We start from the raw sequence: 20,209 nt of genomic DNA, 5'->3' as shown, positions 1-20,209 counted from the left end.
ATTCCGCGAAAAATGCAGACCTTCAGTGCTTTGAATTAAACAGGAGTGCTAACCGTGTTTGCTTACACAGTTTCCTGGCTGGCAACACTGTTGTCAGCCATGTAACTTTGCTTATTTATGTTTAAACTGGTGTGCAGCATGAATATGCAATGAATGCTGCTCACAGTGCATCACCAAGCACACATATAAACTCCGTGTAGGCTTTGTGTGAAATACGCACAGAATTTATTGAATCCCGGAGAGAAAGTAGTCCTTCATGTCCTCATGTTCTAGGTAATCCGACTTAAAATAAATTGTTTTTTTTACACAAGTAACTACTTGAAGCACATATTTACTACAAAAACCCTCTTTCTTCTTTGAGTCAGTTGCATACACAGTTTTGTTCATTAATTCAGATGTCACATCACAAAACTGCTTCTTTTCAAATTGAATTAATGAGTGAAACTGTGATGTATCAAATCCTAGTGCCTCAATTATTTTGCACTGTGTAACGAACTTGTCAATGGCCAAGCCTTTTTTTTTTTTTTTTTTTTTAAGAAATCTTTAATCTAGGCTTTTTTTCTGATTAATATTCCCCTCTCTGAAGCAGCTGTCACCACTGCATATTGTCTCTTTATAACCACTTCTTATCCTTCTTCCTGTGACTGGACTGCAATGGTGTTTGTGGTTCACCTTGCAACCCCACTTTGTCTTCCAAACATTCCTTAACTTGTTTGACAGCCTGCAACCATGTAATAGCAGTATTGTCCTCTGGTTCATCTTTGGTCATCATTTAGCGCATAAGAGTCTTCCAAAATTCCTTCTGCAAGTACTGAAACCACAATGTGCTCTCTCTTGTCTTCAGCAACTACTTTGACAATAGGCATGTTTGCTGACTCTTCCTCATCCGTATTTGCTGTCTTTGACTTTTTTTTCCAAAGTTTGTCCTGTATTCTGCTGCAAACTGTAGCAGTCTTCATGCTCTTTCTCCTTCATATCACTCATTCCTGTTACCATCCACTCGCTCGCAAACAGAAAAAGAGTAGGAAGATTTTCCTGGTGCTTTGGCCATATTTCCCCTAGTTGGTATGAATACCACTTCTGGTCTCCCCTGAAAAGAGGCTGCTGGTCTAGTATGAGTGACCAAATCAAAAAAGTTTATTAAGTAAATAAAGTGTGTACTGATCTCATCTCTGATCATGGAGTACCTACCCTGATTCCAGAAGGGCTGGGGGGGGGGTCTTCTGACTCTGCTAAAGAGTCCAGGGGGAAGGTAAAGGCAGTTTCTCTGATTGTGTTCATGTTTCTGCATATACCTTTATTTCTGAGAGTAAGATAATTTTTCATTTTATAGAAGGAGATGCTTTGATCAGCAAACATCATTCAGGAGTTAAAGACCATACAACATGGGTCACACTTCTCCCTTTAGTGGGGGAAGGCCTACCATGATTCATAAAATGCCACCTCCGGTTTTCACCATGAAAATATTTCCAGAAATTTGTCTGGATTATCCTGCACCTTTAGCAGAGAATTTCCTTTCCTCTCCTCCTCCTACTTCTGTAGTCTGACGTTTTATAGTTCTGAAGAACCTTTGAGGTGGGGGGCCAGATTTCAATGGTTCACACATTTGGCTGAATATGGAGGATTGTGACATCTGTAGGAATGTTAGGCTGAAGGCTGTAAAAGGAAGAAGGGACACTATCCTAGCACATTTAAAACAGGAAAAAGTTTTTAGCGTTTATCTGTAGAACTTCTTTGGCATTTGATAGCAGCCATCCTGACATCTGTTTATGAAGATCACATTCTGAGCCTGAGGAGTCAGAGGGACACCCTAAATGCTTTCGGGTTCAAGGATGCCATTGAGCTGGTAGCACTTGTACTGTCCCTAGGCCTAGCTTTTAGGGAGTCACCTACCCCTGACAATGCCCCTAAGGAGGCTGACACATGGACATAAATGAAAGACACCACTAGCAGCAGTCACATGCAAGTACTTTAATACACAGTCCACAAATTAAGCCCTTTCATCAACCATATGACTTTGTCAGAATCTGAGGTACAAGTACAGCAATCCCATTTAAATGCATGTAAACCAATCAAAACTACTAAAAATCGGTGCATATGCATCTAACATAAAATTACTCTTAAAATCACAAGTTATGATCATAGAAATTTATACATTAGTTTGTCATAAACATATAAAGCAGTACTATTCTTGATTTTAAAAAGAAATTAAGTTACAGATTTGCAGTCCTTAACATCAGGGCATTTCTGATAGAGATCCTGTTGTCAGGACCTCGATTGCTATTGGCTTTAATCTAATTTGCCATGCTAACTCACTCATTTTTAACCGTTCTTCCCAAAGACCCCATCTCAGATCTTTGTCTGTTTTCTGAATGACTGCGAACTTGAAGAATTTTAAATTCCATGCACCATAGTACGTGCTTACTTTATGCATTATTAGTATCTCTCTTTTCTGTTTATCTCTTGTATATTCATAATTGCATCGCCTTAAGGCTTTTTTCAGTCTTGCCCAAATAAGCTAGGCAGGACTGACACGTGGCCAAGTAAACAATGCTACTGGGGTTAGTTAAAATTTCCATAACCTTTTATATATATTTCTGATTTTTGTAAAATGTATTTACATTGATTTCATGAGCCAGAGCTAGGTGTCCTCTTCATAGATTTCATGTATTTTAAATTATTTTTCTGTCTTTCTAAAGTATTCTTTATATCAAGTGTCCTTTTGTAACTAAACCTAGGTCCCTTTTCTAAACATGGAAGTATTTCAGGAAAATATTCAAATGTACTCCACTATCTATTGATATCTTGACCAAGATCACTGTTGCAGAATTCCAAGCAAATATACACCCTTTGTGCCAAAGACTTTGCAATCCCATCTGTCTTTGTGCAAGACTTTCTTGGTGACTTAGTGTCTCAAGCATTTGGCCCACTCCAAGATGGCAGATCTCACTTCATCCAGACATACCTCATCCCCACAAGAAAAATCTCAAAAGGCCTAGATTAGATACACAGTCAACCCACTGTGATTCTGACACACCAGCTGAGGTTCCAGAATCCACAGAACATCATTTCATAGGCCAAAAGGCATCCCTCAAATTCTAGTCTGGGAAGAGATCTCCGGTATGGTAATCAAGGTGCATCAGGGGTCTGAACCACCCAGCTTGGTTCAGGCACATGTCACACCAAAGATGAAGCAGCAGAAAATTAAGCACGTCTCTTCTCCTCCCTCTTCTAGGAAGAAGGAATGAATGTACTTTTCTCAAGGCATGCTTAAGACCATCATGACCCTGAAACCTCCATTTTCTTCCCACCCTCATCCTCCTACACCTCAAAAATTACTGTAGGTTTATCTTCCTCCGAAGATGAAGAGGCCTCTGACTCTGGCCATTCTCTGGCCTACTCCTCTCCAGTACTGTCACCTGGGCAAATTCCTTATGATGACGGAGACTCCATTTCCTCTGACTCCTCTGTTTAAGATGTTTCATTTTAGGAGACAATTATAAACCTGATAAAACACTTTGAGTGGTAGTCTAAACAGATTACATAGGTCCAGAAAAGGTATTACAACCTCTGCTCCCTACAGGTCTGGAGGCCTTTTTTGATACTTTTCAGTCTGCTTCTGCTCTCCCTGATTTGCAGCTTCCCAACCCCAAAAGGCCAGACAGATCTTACAAAGTTTCTGATGAACCTTTGTCTAAGAATCCTGTAGCTAACCCTTCTGCAGTTAGTCTCTCTTCTGAAAAACTTTCTAAACTTCTTTCTAATGCCAAATGCAGTTCTTTCAAACAAAAACAGTAGGGCAGTAGATTTGTGAGGAAAATTGGTGTATACATCCTCTGCTCTGGCATTCAGGGTGATTAATTACCAGACCCAGATGACAAAATGCCTATTATCCATACTTTATTCCTTAAACAAGGTGGTGGTGGATTCACAAGAATCAGATTCTAAACAAGAAATGTTGTCCTTGCTTAATCAGGGTGTTCAGGTAGCCAGACGCAGTATAAAATGTAGTTAAGATTCTATGGAGGCCTCGTCTCGAGCAGCTGCTACTGGCTGTGCCATGTGCATGGCTGTGCACTCAACCCATTCCAGAAGTCATTGATTCTCCTTTAGACACAAACCTTTTGTTAGGCCCACAAGCAGCAAACTTATTTAAAGGTCTACAAGAGCAAGGCAAAACAATGAAATACTGCAGACATATTCTACTAACATCTGTGCCTGGGTACCAGAGGAATTTACCCATCCAAGCCCACTTTTGTGTTAGAAGGGACTCCAGACCTATTCAAAAACACAAGAAGGCACCCAGAAAGAGATCTCAAGAGAAACCACAGAGGTATACCATATCTGCAAGTCCTCCCTTTGGGGAAGAATCAGTAAGACCATCTACAAATTTCCACCACTCCTGCCCTTCTCCAAAAGCCTTGCTTAGTCAATCTCAAGCTGAGAAATGTTCACTACAGAACATTGTGTTTTCTATCATAAGAAAATCTTGTGCCATGTCTTGGAAAGCACTCCATCCACTGAATGGTATATCTCCTCCCCAAAACCAAGTCCATCTGGCTACCATCCATACTTCAAGAATTATAGGCACAAAGCACTATAGAACCAGTGCCTAACAAATTTGTAAGAAAGAGTTTTTACTCCAGGCTCTTTCTAGCTCCAAGAGAAGAGGGGCAATGGAGACGCATATACTGGATCTCTCTCTGCTAAACACTTTCATAAGAGTGTCAACCATTAAAAGCTCTCCCTGCACACATTGTTGCCTTTCATACTTCTGCAGGCATACCTAGTCTCTCTAAAGCTAAAGGTTGCCTGTCATATAACCATACGTCCCTCTGCAGGAGATTCCTCAGGTTCTGTTATGGCTCATCTCATGTTCCGTTTACTTTTTTGCCTTTTGGGTTTTCCAAAGCCGCAAGAGATTTCACAAAATGTCTAGCAGCAGTGATTACCTTCTGCCAAACTCTGGGAATTCAGAATTTTCCCTACTTTTCCACATATCATACTGCAGCATTTCCAGTTCACTCTCAACCTTCTCTTGCAGTTGGGACTCGCTGTCAACTACAAAAAGTCATCCCTCCAGCCCACTTGGGACCTAGTGTTCCTGGGATGCAGATTGGACACCAGAAGATTGCAGGCCCATTTGCTTAAGGAAAATGTGCAGAACCTTACATTTTACTTTCACAGCCTTTCCTACCTCGACCAATGTTCAGCCACAGAAATACTAAGATCTCTAGGGTTCATGGCAGTAACTGTTCTGATGCTCCCCCAGCCAGGTTCCATATGAGGAAAATTAATTGGTACTGGAAAACATTGATTCCTCTCATGCGTTGTCTCAGAAAGGGGCTCTCAGGTGAAACTCAACCTGGGGCCCTCCCTCATCCTAACAGCCCTAGTTCAGATGTGTACATATGCCTAAGGCAAGGCTTGGGGGGGGGGGCCTGGACAGGCACCCATAGAGTACAGGAGAGATGGCAGCCCAAACTCAAAAAGGAACACATTAACCTGAAAGAGGTAATGGCCTCATCCATGCTCTTCAGGTTTTCTCACATGTCTGGAAATCAGATCCTCATCAATTATTCACAGACAAACACAACTGCAGTGTGGTACATACGCAAGGAGGTACCAAATCATGCCAATGGTGCAGACTAGCACAAAGGGTCTGGGACTTGGCCAGCCAGAGAGCATGTCCCTGCTCATCATATGCATCGCATCATAGGACAGTGTGCTGACTAACTAGCCAACCCCACAGAAATCACCAATTTGTTTGGCATACTGCAAAAGTGATTGCAGTTAGGACATAGTGCACTCCTGTAAGAAATTACCATAACAGTAGATGTCCTCCTGATCATGGTTACATTATTCCTTCCCACCCTCTTTCCCCTCTTATTTGATTACCATGTTTATTACTCCTTTTCTGCCCTGTAGGTTGGGACGTAACCGAGGTTATCTTACCATTTACTGCTTAGCTCCTCCTAGCTGACCCGTCACTCTCTCTTAGAGGTCTTCAGGCCACTGGCTTGGAAGTAGTCTGAGTATCTATGCTTGTTCACCTATATACCACTATGCTAATGGGCTGAGCTCACACGTTGGCTGTACTACCTAGGGAATGTTAAGCTTTGATACCCCAGCCGGATGTCAGCAATGACAACCCATTTCTTCAGAGTACTGCAACAGTGATCAGTAAGACATTTACTGATCTGATGCTGTCCTTTTCTTTCTTCAGTGTATGGGTACTGGATCCAACCTCTGATCTGACTCTGAAGCATGCACTAGACTTCAGGTGCAACTCTTAAGCTCCTCCCTCTATCCATAATGCCCCAGTCTGCCAACAATACCTCAGATCTCATTGGCTGCCATCTCACAAAAATGCAGATCCCTTTCTGAGTGTTATATTGGATAATTATTTCAGGTTTTTTTATAAGTGGTTATCTCTTTAATATATTTCTATACTTGTATCTCCACCCCCTCCTATTTTTTTCTCTAACACTCAAGTTCTACTCCGATTGCGAAGTTTATAACATCACAACTTTGACTTTTTCAAACTGGTTGGTAGCCTCTAAAATACCATGGCGGGTACTTCTGTTTTTAACCTTTTCTATCCTTTAGAGGGTATTCTTTTTTACTATTGTTGGTAGCCTGCTTTCCTTTAAAAAAAAAAAATCTGTTTTTTATGCTTTTTATTTCTACCTGTTTTTTCTCTAAATCCTGCTGTTTTCAACATGGCAGAAAAAAACAACAGGATTTAAAAAGTGCACTTCTGTGGGCATAAGATTTCCAGTTCTAATGCCCACAGGGAATGCGTTTACTACCTCGGAGCAGCACACCTTAACACTAACTACTCCGTTTGTGCTGCATTTAATTCAAGAGCTGTGAATGACAGGTGCAATAAATTGGTACTTAAAGGTTTGCTTCCTCCTTTTTCTCAGGTGCTCAAACCTCTAGCAAATCTATAAAAGTCATCTTCTGAGTCCAAGAATCTCCAAGAGATCCCCCACCTGTTCTCGGTTCCATCATTATTGGAGCCACCACAAAAAGTCAAGAAAACTTTGCATCCAACTTCATAGGATCCTAAGAAAAAACACTCTGATCTAACGACCTTGGATCCAGTTGTTATTCCAATTAAAATCTCCTTGAACTCGCTCACCTGGATTCACAGTTGAACCAGTGTCTCCTCAGATGCACTGCCCTTTTCTTCAGGGGATGTCAAGGAGAGAGTCTAGACCATAATCAACCACCTCTTCCATTAGGTCCACCAGAAATCTGTCAGAAGCCAACATGGATAGGGTGATGAGGAAATTCCTCAGATTTCAGATTCAGAAGGGGGTTATTCTAGCTCATCTCCCATTGGAACTATGAGCCTCCTGCCCACTTCTCATGTTATGATATTGCCTTTTCCGATTTATCTTCTGGTTTTGGAGCCCTTGGGTCCAGGAACCCTGAGAATGTTAGTGCGGTTTCTGAATATGACTAGGTCTTCAACTCTGACAGCCTCCCTGACTAGTTCTGCTCTGGTTCCCTTGGATTGAGATGAGTGTCAGAGTGGAAGCGTTGGTGTCAGATCTGGGAAAAGGCAGTTGGGATCCACTCCGATGTTATTAGAGCAGTCATTGCCCCTCAGAGCCTCTGCGTTGGACAGCTCTGGTCCTACTACTTCCTTGAGGTACTGATCCAGGCAGGGCCAGGGCCTGGCAGGTCCAGTGCGGCCAACCGTGGCTGCTCCTGTCAGTCAGCTGTCAAGGTATTGGAGAGGGCTCTCTCTCGACCAAAAGATTCGACCTCTCTTTCATCCATTGGTCCTGCATCCATTCCCCCTTTGAATCCTAGCGGTGAGCCTATGAGGCCTTCTCCACAGGGACAAATGGTACCATCTAGCATCCAGACAGTTCCCATTGAACTTGCCCTCTCTTCAGATACCTATCCAGATCTTCCTACTGAAGAGGCCCCCCAAAACCGAACGTGAAAAAGGAGTCCTGTAGATTCCCCTATGGAATCTCTCACTGAGGATACTGATTTTGACGAAGGAGAAGGGTCCTTCAGATGTCCACTGGATGATATCTCATTCCGAGACATCCTGGAAATTCTTTAAAAAAAAAAGTGGATGGTCTCCAGATGCCTCTTTCCCGGAGGAGTCAGTTTTTCTGAAAGCTTTTAGTTTTGGCCCATCTACATCTTTGGTAACTCCACGACAGGTGAGCTTGTCAGTTTGATCTCCCACCAGGCATGGAAAAAAATGGACTCTGTTGAGCCAATTCTGCAACAGTCAGACAAAATTTTGATACCACCGAAGGGCAGACCACATTGGAGCAAAGGAGTCCCTCTTGATGCTATGGTTGTGGTGGCAACCACGAAGAAGGAACTAGTGGAGCAGAGTTCCTCTGTCCATCCTCCTAATAGAGAGTCCAGGGCTTTGGACAAGTTTGGAAAGTGCATATTTGCTTCAGAGACCTTTGCCTTGAGGTCCCTGAATTATTTAGCACACTTTAGAAGATTACAGAGAGATGTGACTTTGGAACTCTCCAAATCCCTCTTGGAGTCCATGTCTGTAGAAGACTACAAGATTTCCTCTTCATGGCTGGCCAGTCTCTTGTCCATTTCCAGTGCATCCATGAGATTAAGATTCCGGAGGTTACTTCACGGGTGGCTAGTTAGCTCATAGCCATTAGGAGACATGCCTGGATGCCGTTATGCGACTTTGTGGACCTTTCAAGTTTTCTCTTCTTTCATCAGTACTCCTTTTGATGGAATGTCTTCCTTTGGCTCTTCTGTAAAAGAAACACTTTCCTGGGGTGAACAGGATGGAAAGACCCTGTCTGCCATAGGGATACGCTTTTCTACTCGTCGGTGTTTCTTTTCCCAGATTCAGAGATTCTGTAAAGCCCAGGGACCTTTCCAGGACTCGCGCACGGACAACTCCTCCAGAAGCGCAGGGGGGGGGGCTCAAATGGAAGATGCAGTCCTCATGGCAGGGGAGACTCGCAAAATCAGGATTTCCGGGATTCTTTTTCGGACAGACCCTTTAAACGTTCCTGAAGGGTTGCCCGACTATCCACCGCTGGAGGCAGTTAGGAGATGCTTGTCTTTGCATCCAGATGCCTGCATTTCTATATGCTAAAAATAATATCCAGAGGTTATTTCATACCATTTTTCCAAATTCACCAAAGCAAAAGAAAAAAGCTTTCTGACATCTCGCACAGAGTAAAGTTGCAGCTCTGGAAATTCAAAACATGCTACACAAAAGTCATCCAGGAGGTCCCCCCAGACCAAAGAGGATTTAAGACTTACTCAAGGTTCTTTTTAGTGCTAAAAAAGCCAGCCCCCCCCCCCCCCCCGAGTCCAATTTTGGATCTAAGCAACCTGAACCAATTTGTGAAGAAGTCAAAGTTCCAAATGGTCACAGTTCAGTCTATTCTACTCTTTTTATGCAAGGACAGTTGGATGCACTCAATCTATCTTCAACTCCCCACCCTCCTTCCCCCTTCCTTTCATCTTCTAGAGTACCATTGTGGATATTGTGGAACCTTTTGTTCCAGGTTTGAGCCCTAGCTTGCTATTCCTTCCTTCTTCCTGCTCTGTCTTAGGATTTGTAAGGCAACAAACTCCATCTGAGGTATAGTTGGCTGACTGTGGCATTATGGGTAGTGAGAGGAGCATGAGAGTTGGATCCGAAGTCTACTGCATGCGGCTGAGTCTGCTTTGAGGTCAGATCCAGTAACCATAAAGTTGAGGAAGAATGAAAATGGACAACACAGATGCATAGTTATGGCGAGTACATAACTTTGATTTATGGTAAGTTCTTACACAACTGTGCTATACTGTCCCTAACATACTTACATGTACTGTTGTATTCAACAGTCATACATTTATTAAAATCTACATTTTTCTTAAAACATTTGATATTATTCATATCATTAGAACCTAATAAAGGAAAATGCATCTATCTTCTGTTCCTAAGCAGATCACCATAAATAATTACAAACATTTGAGGGTACCCCTTTCTAAAACCATTTTTCTAAATGTAATGGACTCTTAAATAAAATACTCTCAACTCAGGGGTCATCCTTGCTATTTGAGCAAATAATCCCCTCACAAAACTTTTTTTCTGGTGTAAAGAATGATTACTGTCATATTGAAAGTATGTGTTGGAGGGGATAGATTTCCTATATGTTGTAGCTGCAGGTTTTTCAAAAGAGGGTTTTACAGTTGTTGGCCTATAACCCCACCCCCAATTAGGCTGTGGCCCTTGTGCAAGGACCCTTACTAAATGATTTGAAGTCAACGTACAGGGCCCAGATTCTTAGCATCCAGCCCCAAGAAGGCCAGACAAATTTTATAAATCCGGTAGCAAACCATAATACACCCTGTCTGGAAGTTACAAAGGGTGCTAATTTTTGATATGGAAAAAATACACTACCCAAAGGTGAAGAAAGACTGCTGGGCAGGTATGGTAAGCAGAATTATACTTCTGTTACCTTAGTGTTTAGCACTTTTAATTTGCAGGCTCATATTTTGAAGTTCTAGGAACAACTACTTTAGATGTTGGAACATTCAAAAAACGAACAAGGAGCACTCTTAGGCCAACTCATTCAAATTTTGTGTCTTTTCAGCTTTTCCCGGTTAGGGGTCGCCACAGCAGAACTCCGGTCCACTAATGATTGGCAGTAGATTTTTACGTGCTGGCTTGCCGGGCCTAACGCACAACCTTCAACGAAGGAACGCCCATTCACGCATGTCGCCACACAGAAGACGCTCTGAGAATTGAACAGGCAACGTCTAACTGTGAGGCGACAACGCTACCGCAGCACCACCACCACAGTCTAGGCCAACTCATTCAAATAACCATTAATTTTAGTAAGTATGGTATTAAATGTGCTTATGATGCTGCTGATGCAGCATCTGGAGCAACTGCCACTGGGATAGTCCTAAGAAGACATGCATGACTGTACACAGCCTCTTGCTGAAAACATAAAATCCATGCTTCGCACGATTCCCATGAACTGAGAGCTGCTCTTTGGTCCACAGGCATATGAAGTTTTTTTTAAGAACCTAGGAGAGAAGCAAAAGATGAAGGATACAGTTTAAGTCAAAGCTGGATGTAGTGTTTAAATTCTGAAGTCCACAAGTGGATTTCACTTGGGACATCACAGAACAGAGTGAATTTCATGTTAAAATGCAATACAGAAGCTGCCTTTTTTTGACAAAAGTGAGAAACTGTGCTTTAGTTCATAAGGAGGGGAAAGATCCTTTATTCCCCTCCTGATATAGATTGATATTGGTCTTAAACCATAATTTTAAATATGTTATGTTAATAATTGCCCATAGGCTAGCAAAAATTCTGCAAGATGTAATACATGAGGACCAAAATGGGCTTGTCAGATTAAAAAGGACAGCAGACAATACACTTAGAACAATGCTAATAATATAGGATGAACAACAGAAAAATGAAGTGCCTGTTGTTTTTTTCGGATGTAGAGAAGGCTTTTAAAGGAGAACAATGCAATATTAAATCACATTCCTCAACTTACTGTGTCTTTTCATCCGTTTTATTTGATCCTGCAAACATGCATTTACAACAGTAGCTCTAAAAAAAATTATTTATTCCACTGTTTTTCTCCTCGGAAGCTTTTTTTCTGTAGTATGTTTGTTTCCGTTTCAAACTAAATTAATCCCACCCTGTAAAACCCTCTAGCTGGCTCTGAATTGCTGACGTCGGGACTACTACACTTCTGTAGTAGTTACTAAAGGGTTCCCTCCCACAAACCGATGACAGTGTAAGATGGGAGTATTTGTTTCCTCTGCTGCTGAAATAGGGTTTTCCTAGGACCTGGGTTGAAATGTTAAAAGGACTGTTTAAAAGAGCTAGAGCAAGAGTAGGTTCATAGGTAGGTACTAGGCTATCTGCTTGAAGGCATTTATAAGCCTAGCCAGAATGTGCTGGCTTTCGTCGCCCCCTTAGATTAGTTCCCTGTGCCTCTATCCAGTAGAGCCTTTGAAGTGATCCCTGGGATAAACTTTGTTTCCCATCCACTCGTCAAGGTTTCTCTTGAAGAGGGTTAGCGAGGAACTCTGCCTAATGTAGATTGGAATCTTTTTCCAGTGCATGGGAAGTCTCTGGGACAGGAATCTATCCCTCCAGCACATTCTATTTATTGTTGTGGTGAGGTTTAGATCCCTGGAGTGTGTGGCTCGAGGGGATATGGTTTTCTTTAGGTGGAGCATGTCCATCATTTCTGGGTCGGACATGGCCTTGTATGTCAGGCAGAAATCACCTCTGAGTAGGCGGTATGCAACCGAGTACATCTGGAGTTTCTTCAGTCAAGCTGCATAGGGCATCTCCTTGAGGCCAGTGATCCTCTTGGTGAGGTACTTGTTGCAGGTGTCTTGTAAGGTACATCCCAAATTGGACATTGTGCTTTATGATGGGTATGATGAGTGATGCGTAGAGGGGCCCAATGACCTCTTTCGATCTGGATGCAAACCCTTTTGTGATTAGGTGGGCCCCATAGAAGGATGTTCTAACCACTTTGGCAATGTGATTATCAAAGTAGAGGTTACTATCTACTTGGGTCCCCAGATCCCTTATTACGTCTTCCGTATTTAGAGGGCTACCACCTATGTGGTAGTTTGTGAGCACTTTGTTCTTTCCAAAGGGGATGACTATGCACTTTTTGGCATTTAGCTTGAGGCCATGGTTTTGACACCAGCTATCTGTCTCAGTGAGACCTTTTGGAGGATGTCTGTGTCAGCTGGAGAGTCAGTTATAGCCCCTAGTTTGCAGTTGTCTGCAAACTTGGTCAGCCATAGTCCTGTGCTTGCCTATACCTCTGAGAAGTTTATGCTGAACAGGAGGTGTCCTAGGACTAAGCCCTGGGTAATGCCACTTGTAACTGGTTTAGAGTCAGACCTAGCTCCCGCAACTCTTACCATGTGGGTTCTGTTCATGAGCCAGTTGGCAACCCATCTCGTGAAGTAGGGGTTTATGTTCAGGCTGGTGAGCTTGTCTATAATACCTGAGTGGGGAATGGTGCCGAAGGCCTTTGCGAGGTCTAGGTAGGCTGTGTGGACCACCTTTCCCTCATCTATAGCCTTGGTAACTGTCTCAAAGATGTCCACCAGGTTTAGGAGGCATGATCTGCCCTTAACAAAACCGAACTGGCTACGGTCCAGTGTTTGGAGGTTCCCAATGCCTCTGTTAATGAGATCCATGATGATGTGCTCCATAGCTTTGCAGACCAAGCTAGTCAGGCTTATAGGGCAATAGTTCCCGGAGTCCGTTGTTGCTCCACCTTTGTGGAGTGGAATAACCATTGCTGTGCACCACTCTGTGGGCACGTAGCCTGTGGATGGGCTGAGTTTAAACAGTGTGTTTAGGTGAGAGGTTAGTTCCTCTTTGAGCTCATGTAGGATGCAGCCTGGGACACCATCCGGTCCCATTGATGCTGTGTTTTTGGCTTTGGAGAGGGCTGTTTTACTCTGAGTGTCTGTGATTTCAGGGGCACTACATTCTTCTGGTATAGTTATGGGCCCATTTTGGGGGTGAGAGGGGGGTGAAGTTTGCACTGAACCTGTCTGCCAGGATGTTGGCTATATCGGTCGGTTCAGTGTATTTTGTGCCATTCTGCACTAACTCTGAGCAGATCTGAGAATTGCCACGTAGATTCTAGACATAGCTAAAGAATGCCTTGTGATTATCTTTGGAGTCCATGGCAATTTTTCTTTCGAAGCTAGCCTTGAATGATTTATGAGGGAAAGTAGTTTCTTGCTGATACTGATCAGGGATGTCTTCCATTCTTGGGATTTTACTCTCTTCTGTACTAGTTTCCTCCTTCTATTGTATAGCTTGTTTATGGCGGAGGTTCACCAGGCTGGTTTCCTTTTCTTGGAGGAGTGAGTCTTGGATTTGTTTGGGATAGCACGATCCATGCATTCTTGTAGGTGCCCGTAGAGTGCATTAGTAAAGGATTTTGCAACTTGGACAGCGTTATCCTTTAGCATGGGGATTTGAAACTTCCCACTTCGGTCTTAAGTAACGTGAAGTTTGCTTTTGAAAAGTTTTTCGGGGTGGTGTCGGAATGTGGATATCCAGACTGATTAGTTTATGGTCAGATCTAACTAGCGAGGGGTTGACCTCCGGTGTGGAACACCGGTTGCCCATGTTGATGATGACCAGGTCCAATATGTTGTCACCTCTGGTGGGGGTGTTGACCAGTTGATCCAGGGCATTTGAGTAAAGATTATGGCAAGTTTATCAGAGGCATAATAGAAAGAGGGACCAGGCAGGGATGCCCACTCTCACCACTCCTGTTTACCTTGTGTCAAGAGCCACTAGCTTTAGCCACCAGAGACTCTTCAGTAAAATGGTATGACAGGGAGGATTAAACAGAAAGATTACAGTGTATGCTGCTGATATCTTGTTGACAATAACAGATCCAAAGCAAGATCTGGGAAATCTGAGAGATACTACAATGTTTTGGAAAATTGGCAGGATACAAGATCAACAAAGGCAAAACACAGATTATGGGTATAAATTTAAAACTAGTAGAGGTTGAAGGAAAAAGTAATGCAAATGTTTGGAGGGAAGAAGTAAAATATTTGGGAATGTGGTTGCAAGAAACTGTAGAGGGATCTTTGGAAAGAGCATATCAAAATGTTTATAACAAGGTAAAGACACAATTGGATAATAAGAAATCTATCACATTATCAGATTACCAGAGGTTAACAGTAACAGAACTTTACTATATTACCACAATTTTGCTGTCCAGGTCAGGTGTTTTGGCAGAACCCATGAGAAGGATTTTTGCAAAAAGCTAGGCAAATGATCAGGAACTTTATATGGGAGGGAGGAAGGCCAAGAGTAGTGTGGGAAATGCTGATATTGCTTGCAGACAGGGGAGGACTGGGAGTTCCAGAAATTACAAAGTATTTACAAACTTGAAAAGTAGCAGTATTTAATAGATACCTAGTACAAAATGGATTGGGGAAGAGGATGATTGTAAAATAAAAGAGATTATGGTGAGGGCCAGACCTGTTAGAAACAATGCTAGAGGAACGATAGGGGCAGGATAGAAGCAAGCAGTATTACAGAAAATGCAAAAGGTGGTGAACAAAATAATGAGAGATGAGACTGGTTGAAGTGGAAGGAGGAAATACTGTCCACAGGTGGAATGCAAAAGAGAAAGAGAGCGAATCTGCATTACGAAGATAACTGCAGAGATAGGAGCAAATTAGATATTGGCTACAAATATTGAGAGATGTGATGAAAAAATGGGCAAGGTATTGTCTCCCAAGGGAATTGGAATGGAAATACAGTGGATTGGTAGCAAGATGGAAACAAATAGCCCAGAGTAGACTAAGACTGGGTAACCCACGTAATATAATTTGAATTGAATAAAAGAAGGATGGCAGATGGGGGTGCAAAGCACTTGGAAATGTATAGTACACTGTAGGAACAACTCAGAGAAAATAAATAAGAAGTTGGAGATGTGTGAGAGAATTTTGGGTTAAGATTGTGGAGGAGCATTAGTCAAATGTACCACAATTACCAAGATATGCCCCTAAGGCAAGGAGGTGTAGGATATTTGTTTAGAATTTCCTACACCATTATTTCTGTACCCCTGCTAGACTAACAGAGATTTCCAAGAACCCCAAGCGACTGTTGGAGGTGTGATGGGAATGCATTTTTTTGGGATTTCCCCAGGCTAGTTAAATTCAGAGAGGATTTGAATAGGTTGGTTAGTGTATGGCCTCTGGGATGGGTTATGATGAACAGGTAGTGGAGAATGTGGAAAAATTAGTAGGTGTGGTAATGGTAGGAGCAAAAAAATTCAATAGTGAAGAAATAGAAGAAAGCCAAATCACTTGCAGTACAAGGTTAGAAACATAATGGGATAGCAAGAGGTGAAAAGGAGGCAGACACTAGTAAGGGGAATAGTGTATACAAAAGTAAATGGTGCTTGGGGGAACCAAGAATGTGGAGGATAAAGGGGAGCAGCCGGTTTGTAGACAGTATAGCTCTATAAGAATTAACCCGGGGGGGGGGTTACTACAATTATTTCTAAATGTTAATGATAAGAGTATGAGGAAATGAAACGTATGCCTATTGCAAGACTTCCTGACTTGAATTTAAAAGTGTAAAAAAAATAGGTTATTGCTGGTACCATGCAAATTGCCAGTGTATGTATGCAAGTGAAAATGTAAGTGCGAATAGAAAAATACGTGATGTGTTAAATGCTGTTAACAAAAAAATTAAAAATTGTATTCTTCCAGGTAAGTTTAATCAGTCATAGCCTGTAGTTCTGTAGATTACATTGTGAATTTCTGGAACATTTGTGAATTTATGTAGAACCAGTGCCAATCTCAAAGGAGGAGGACTTACCATGAGATGGTATCACAACATGGCAGTCTTTGACTCAATGTGAAGAATTAATTCAGTAGGCTTCATTTTCATATGCTAAAAACGGCAGGCATCCACTGATCCTTTTTCGAGATTTCAAGTGCATAGCTTGTTCTGCACAAGTATAAATGATCACTTAGGAGACATGATCTAGATGTTATTGTTGCAATTAACAGGTTATCCTATAAGTTTGCTTGCTTTGCACATTTTATTCTTATTTTTACTTTTTTTTTTTTTTCATTATATACACGTCATTGTTTAGTTATTTGTATTATATATTCTTTGGTGATCTGTGTTGCTCTGTTTTTGCTCAGTTTGCAACAGAAAAGGGTCACTTGACTAGACCACTTACTCAGTAAATAGTTGTAAAGTAAATGTCACATTACAGCTGTGTACCTATTCAATCAGTGTATGACTTAAGTCCATTTATGTCTTGCCATAAAATGTCTTGGTTTCCTTTTCCCTTTTCTGTATTCTTTAAGATTGTGTTATTCTGCCCCCAGTACATAACTGTTATTTAAATTGGGAGTCTGTCTTAAATGTAAGACTTCAAATTAAAATAATTGTAAAAGTTAGAATTTTTTTGCCTTTATGGCAATGTGCTACAATACTAGAGGTAATGTAAGTATGTAAGTACTTATGCTACATGACCATACTTTAAAAAAATAAAAAAAATAAAAAAACAGAAAACTTCAGCTGTTGACAATGTCCTCATTTACTGTTATTTTCAGTTTTAGTATTGGCGCATTTGAGTGGAAGGGTGTGTTTGAATTGTGCCTGGTGGAATGACTGCATTGATGAGAGATCTTTTTCTGAAATGAAAGCTGAAGTAGGAAGGGGGCTTGAGAACCACTAAGTAAACATACCTAGGTATAATCCATATTTGCAGTAAAGTGCACATGTTCTAATGCTTAGTGTATGCAATGTTTGTTTGAAGTACAGTTATAAATTCCTGAGAAATATGTATTTTGTATATGTCAGTACAAGTGGGAGCTAACAGCAGGCATATTAAGCATTTGTTCTTTTAGATCAGGGGTGGAGCTCAGAGCTCCAAGCTCTATGTGCTAATTAATTCTGGGGCTTTATCTCTTTTAGAGAAGCTTAGCATATTACAGTGGCTTAGATGCCACACCCTTCATATGCAGGTAGTGACAGCTCAGTCATCCAGTCCAGGACAGGTGTGTACTGCTACAGAAATCTAAGCTGAATGGATAGTCCTTTTTTAAGGCCGTGGTACTCGCATAAAGAATAACCAGAGTTTTCTAGCAGTTACTGCAGAGGACTAAATCTCTCAATTTGTTAATGAGCTTGATCATGTGACAAAGATACAGGTTTTAAATCTTTCCACTGTCATTTGCCTACTGTGTGACCTTGACGTCACTTAACCAGGCAATGCTGTGGGGTAAGTTGGAATTTAGGGTAAACACTTTAATGGTCTCCTGGACTGCGTATGTAGTTAGAACCTATGAACCTGTGAGAGATAATTGATTCATTCATTTATTATATTGAATAACCAAGTGCTGCAACTTTCATTCAAATATGTTGAGAAACTCTGACAGTATGCCTAAATTATTTGCTTAATTATATGTTTTTCTCCTCCTTCAATTTTATCAGGTCAAATCAACAACTATTGCCAGCATGCCAAAGAATTTGCATCCCAGAACCTTGGAAAGCTGTTCATGGCTGAAGCTCTACAAGGTCACATTAACTGAGGAGTTAATAGCTGCTGAGGAAAAGAGACACGCAGCCCAGAATTGACATTTTATGAAAAAAAAATAGCTTTTGCGTGAATTTGAAAGCTAATTTACTGTTTTAGAAATGTTACAAATAAAATGTGTTTCGCCCAATCTGTTTAGTTTGTCTTTTTCTTAATTACTGGAGTCAATGGGGGGGGCTCACTTACAAAATGATAAAAAAAAGAAATTCCCATAAAAATAAAACCACTTCAGCACTATTTATTACACGATTTCATCTTTTTTTAACTTTTGTGCAGACTGTTTTATTACGCCACTGCTTGGTTATGTGTGTGCATAAAACTGCTGTTGCTTGCTTTGTCTGCCTGTCAGTTAAAATGACTGGGAAAGCATAACTGCTTGTACATAATGTGTATTTCATTTCTTGAAGATGCCTTTAAAGTATTTTTGAGTCTGTGTTACATGGGAAACTGTGTACATTTTTCTGAAGCACCATGTTACTTATATGCAGATATCTTCATTTGAATTTATTCACTTGCCACAACTCAGTTGAGGTGCCACATAGTGTTAGCAACTTTTTATAAAACCGGCTGCACAACAGTTTGACAGAAGGGGCTGTTAAAATACTACCCTAAATACTTCATACCAGAATTCCACAAATTTAAAATTTTATAATCCTACATAGCAATTGGTTACTTAAAATGGGTAGAGGAATCTTAAAATACACAAACCTTTATAATTTTCATACATATACTGATAAATGTAAAATTAAAAAATGCAGAAAAATACAGATGTTCATTTTGTAAGTGCAATGAAGCACTTAAAGATGTATATGGTACAAATGTTTCCGTATGCCCGGGGATTGTAAAATGCTTCCCTTGTGCATTATTGCATCCATATTGTGTGTATACTTGCCCGCGAGCGCTCACATATACACACACACACACACACACACACACACATACATACATATATATATATATATATATATATATATATATATATATATATGTATGTATATATATATACATGCACACACATGTATTACTCGTGTGTGTGTGTGTGTGTGTGTGTGTGTGTGTGTGTGTGTGTGTGTGTGTGTGTGTGTGCGCACATGCATACACACAGCGTAGCCGTTCATCCAGTATGTATTTTTGGGAGAGGGAGGTGTGATACCAGGAAAAAAAAAACATGGGGACAGTGTGTTGACTGTATGCAGATAACACTGGCAGTCAAGATTGAACCCCAGATTGTGGAGCTATGAGGTAGAAATCTTAACATCAGGTATGCCCCCTGATAGGTCTTTGGATCATCCTGTTGCGTCCTAGTTTAACATATTTTTCTGAAGCTCATACACTCAATATGCTTGCTAGTGCTGCCAAACGTCATGACATAATGTATCACACTAGGTGAGTTAGCCTTATCTCTGAACATACCAGTTCTTTTTTGCATCTCAGTTTTGATCTTATCCTGTCTTACACCATGGAAAAGTTATGTATTTTGGTTCCTAAACACCAAAACCTTTGGAGAGTTCACTTAACCAGTAATAAGCCAGGAACCCTTACCAGGATTATCTTACTGCATGAAAAGGGAACACCATAAGAAACACTGCTGTAAGTGTACTTTATTCAGTGTAGCTGTCTGCAGTTGTCAGAGGGAAAGTCTCATAATATACACTGCTTATGTGGCATAGCACCTAGCATCAAGACTGATGTGAGGACATTCTGCAAAACTCAAGTCTTTGGCTGAGCTCTGCTAAAAGGCCAAAGAAATGGAGAGCAGGCCTCATGCTCACGAATTTAAAAGGTAGCTGCTTTTCATAAATGTCTGTTTGCTTAGTGAGTGTTTTGATCTGACACTTGACAGGCAAGGACTAAAGCTCGTACCTGTCCTTTTCTTCAGTTGGAATTCAGAGGATTTACTTCCCTGGATCACTGTTTAAAATGAGTTATGTTCAAGGGTGTAGCTACCTCTATTTCTTGATTAGTTTGCTGCAGCTGGCTTGATCCTAGAGAGAAAAGATGTCCTGACTGAAATCACTGATGCAGTATTCCTAACAAATGGGTGATCTGTCTGGGGTGCAAAAACATTACTTTCCCTAGGTCATACGTCCGATACATGA

General features: G+C 41.2%; 1 protein-coding gene across 1 annotated transcript in view; it reads left to right on the top strand.

The window, feature by feature from the left end:
• EIF3H (eukaryotic translation initiation factor 3 subunit H) overlaps positions 1 to 18,240 on the top strand; it is an 895,984-nt gene extending 877,744 nt beyond the window's left edge. The window contains exon 8 of the mRNA XM_044067066.1: positions 18,008 to 18,240. Coding sequence (XP_043923001.1) covers positions 18,008 to 18,105 — 98 coding nt within the window. The 3' untranslated portion in view covers positions 18,106 to 18,240. The remainder of the gene's footprint in view (positions 1 to 18,007) is intronic.
• The last annotated feature ends 1,969 nt before the right edge of the window (positions 18,241 to 20,209 follow it).

The sequence above is a fragment of the Protopterus annectens genome, chromosome 3.part1 (assembly GCF_019279795.1).
Source record: "Protopterus annectens isolate FY-2018-M chromosome 3.part1, PAN1.0, whole genome shotgun sequence".
Lineage (NCBI taxonomy): Eukaryota > Metazoa > Chordata > Ceratodontiformes > Protopteridae > Protopterus > Protopterus annectens.
Note: the sequence above shows the minus strand (reverse complement) of the source record. Positions and strands in the feature narration are given on the sequence as shown.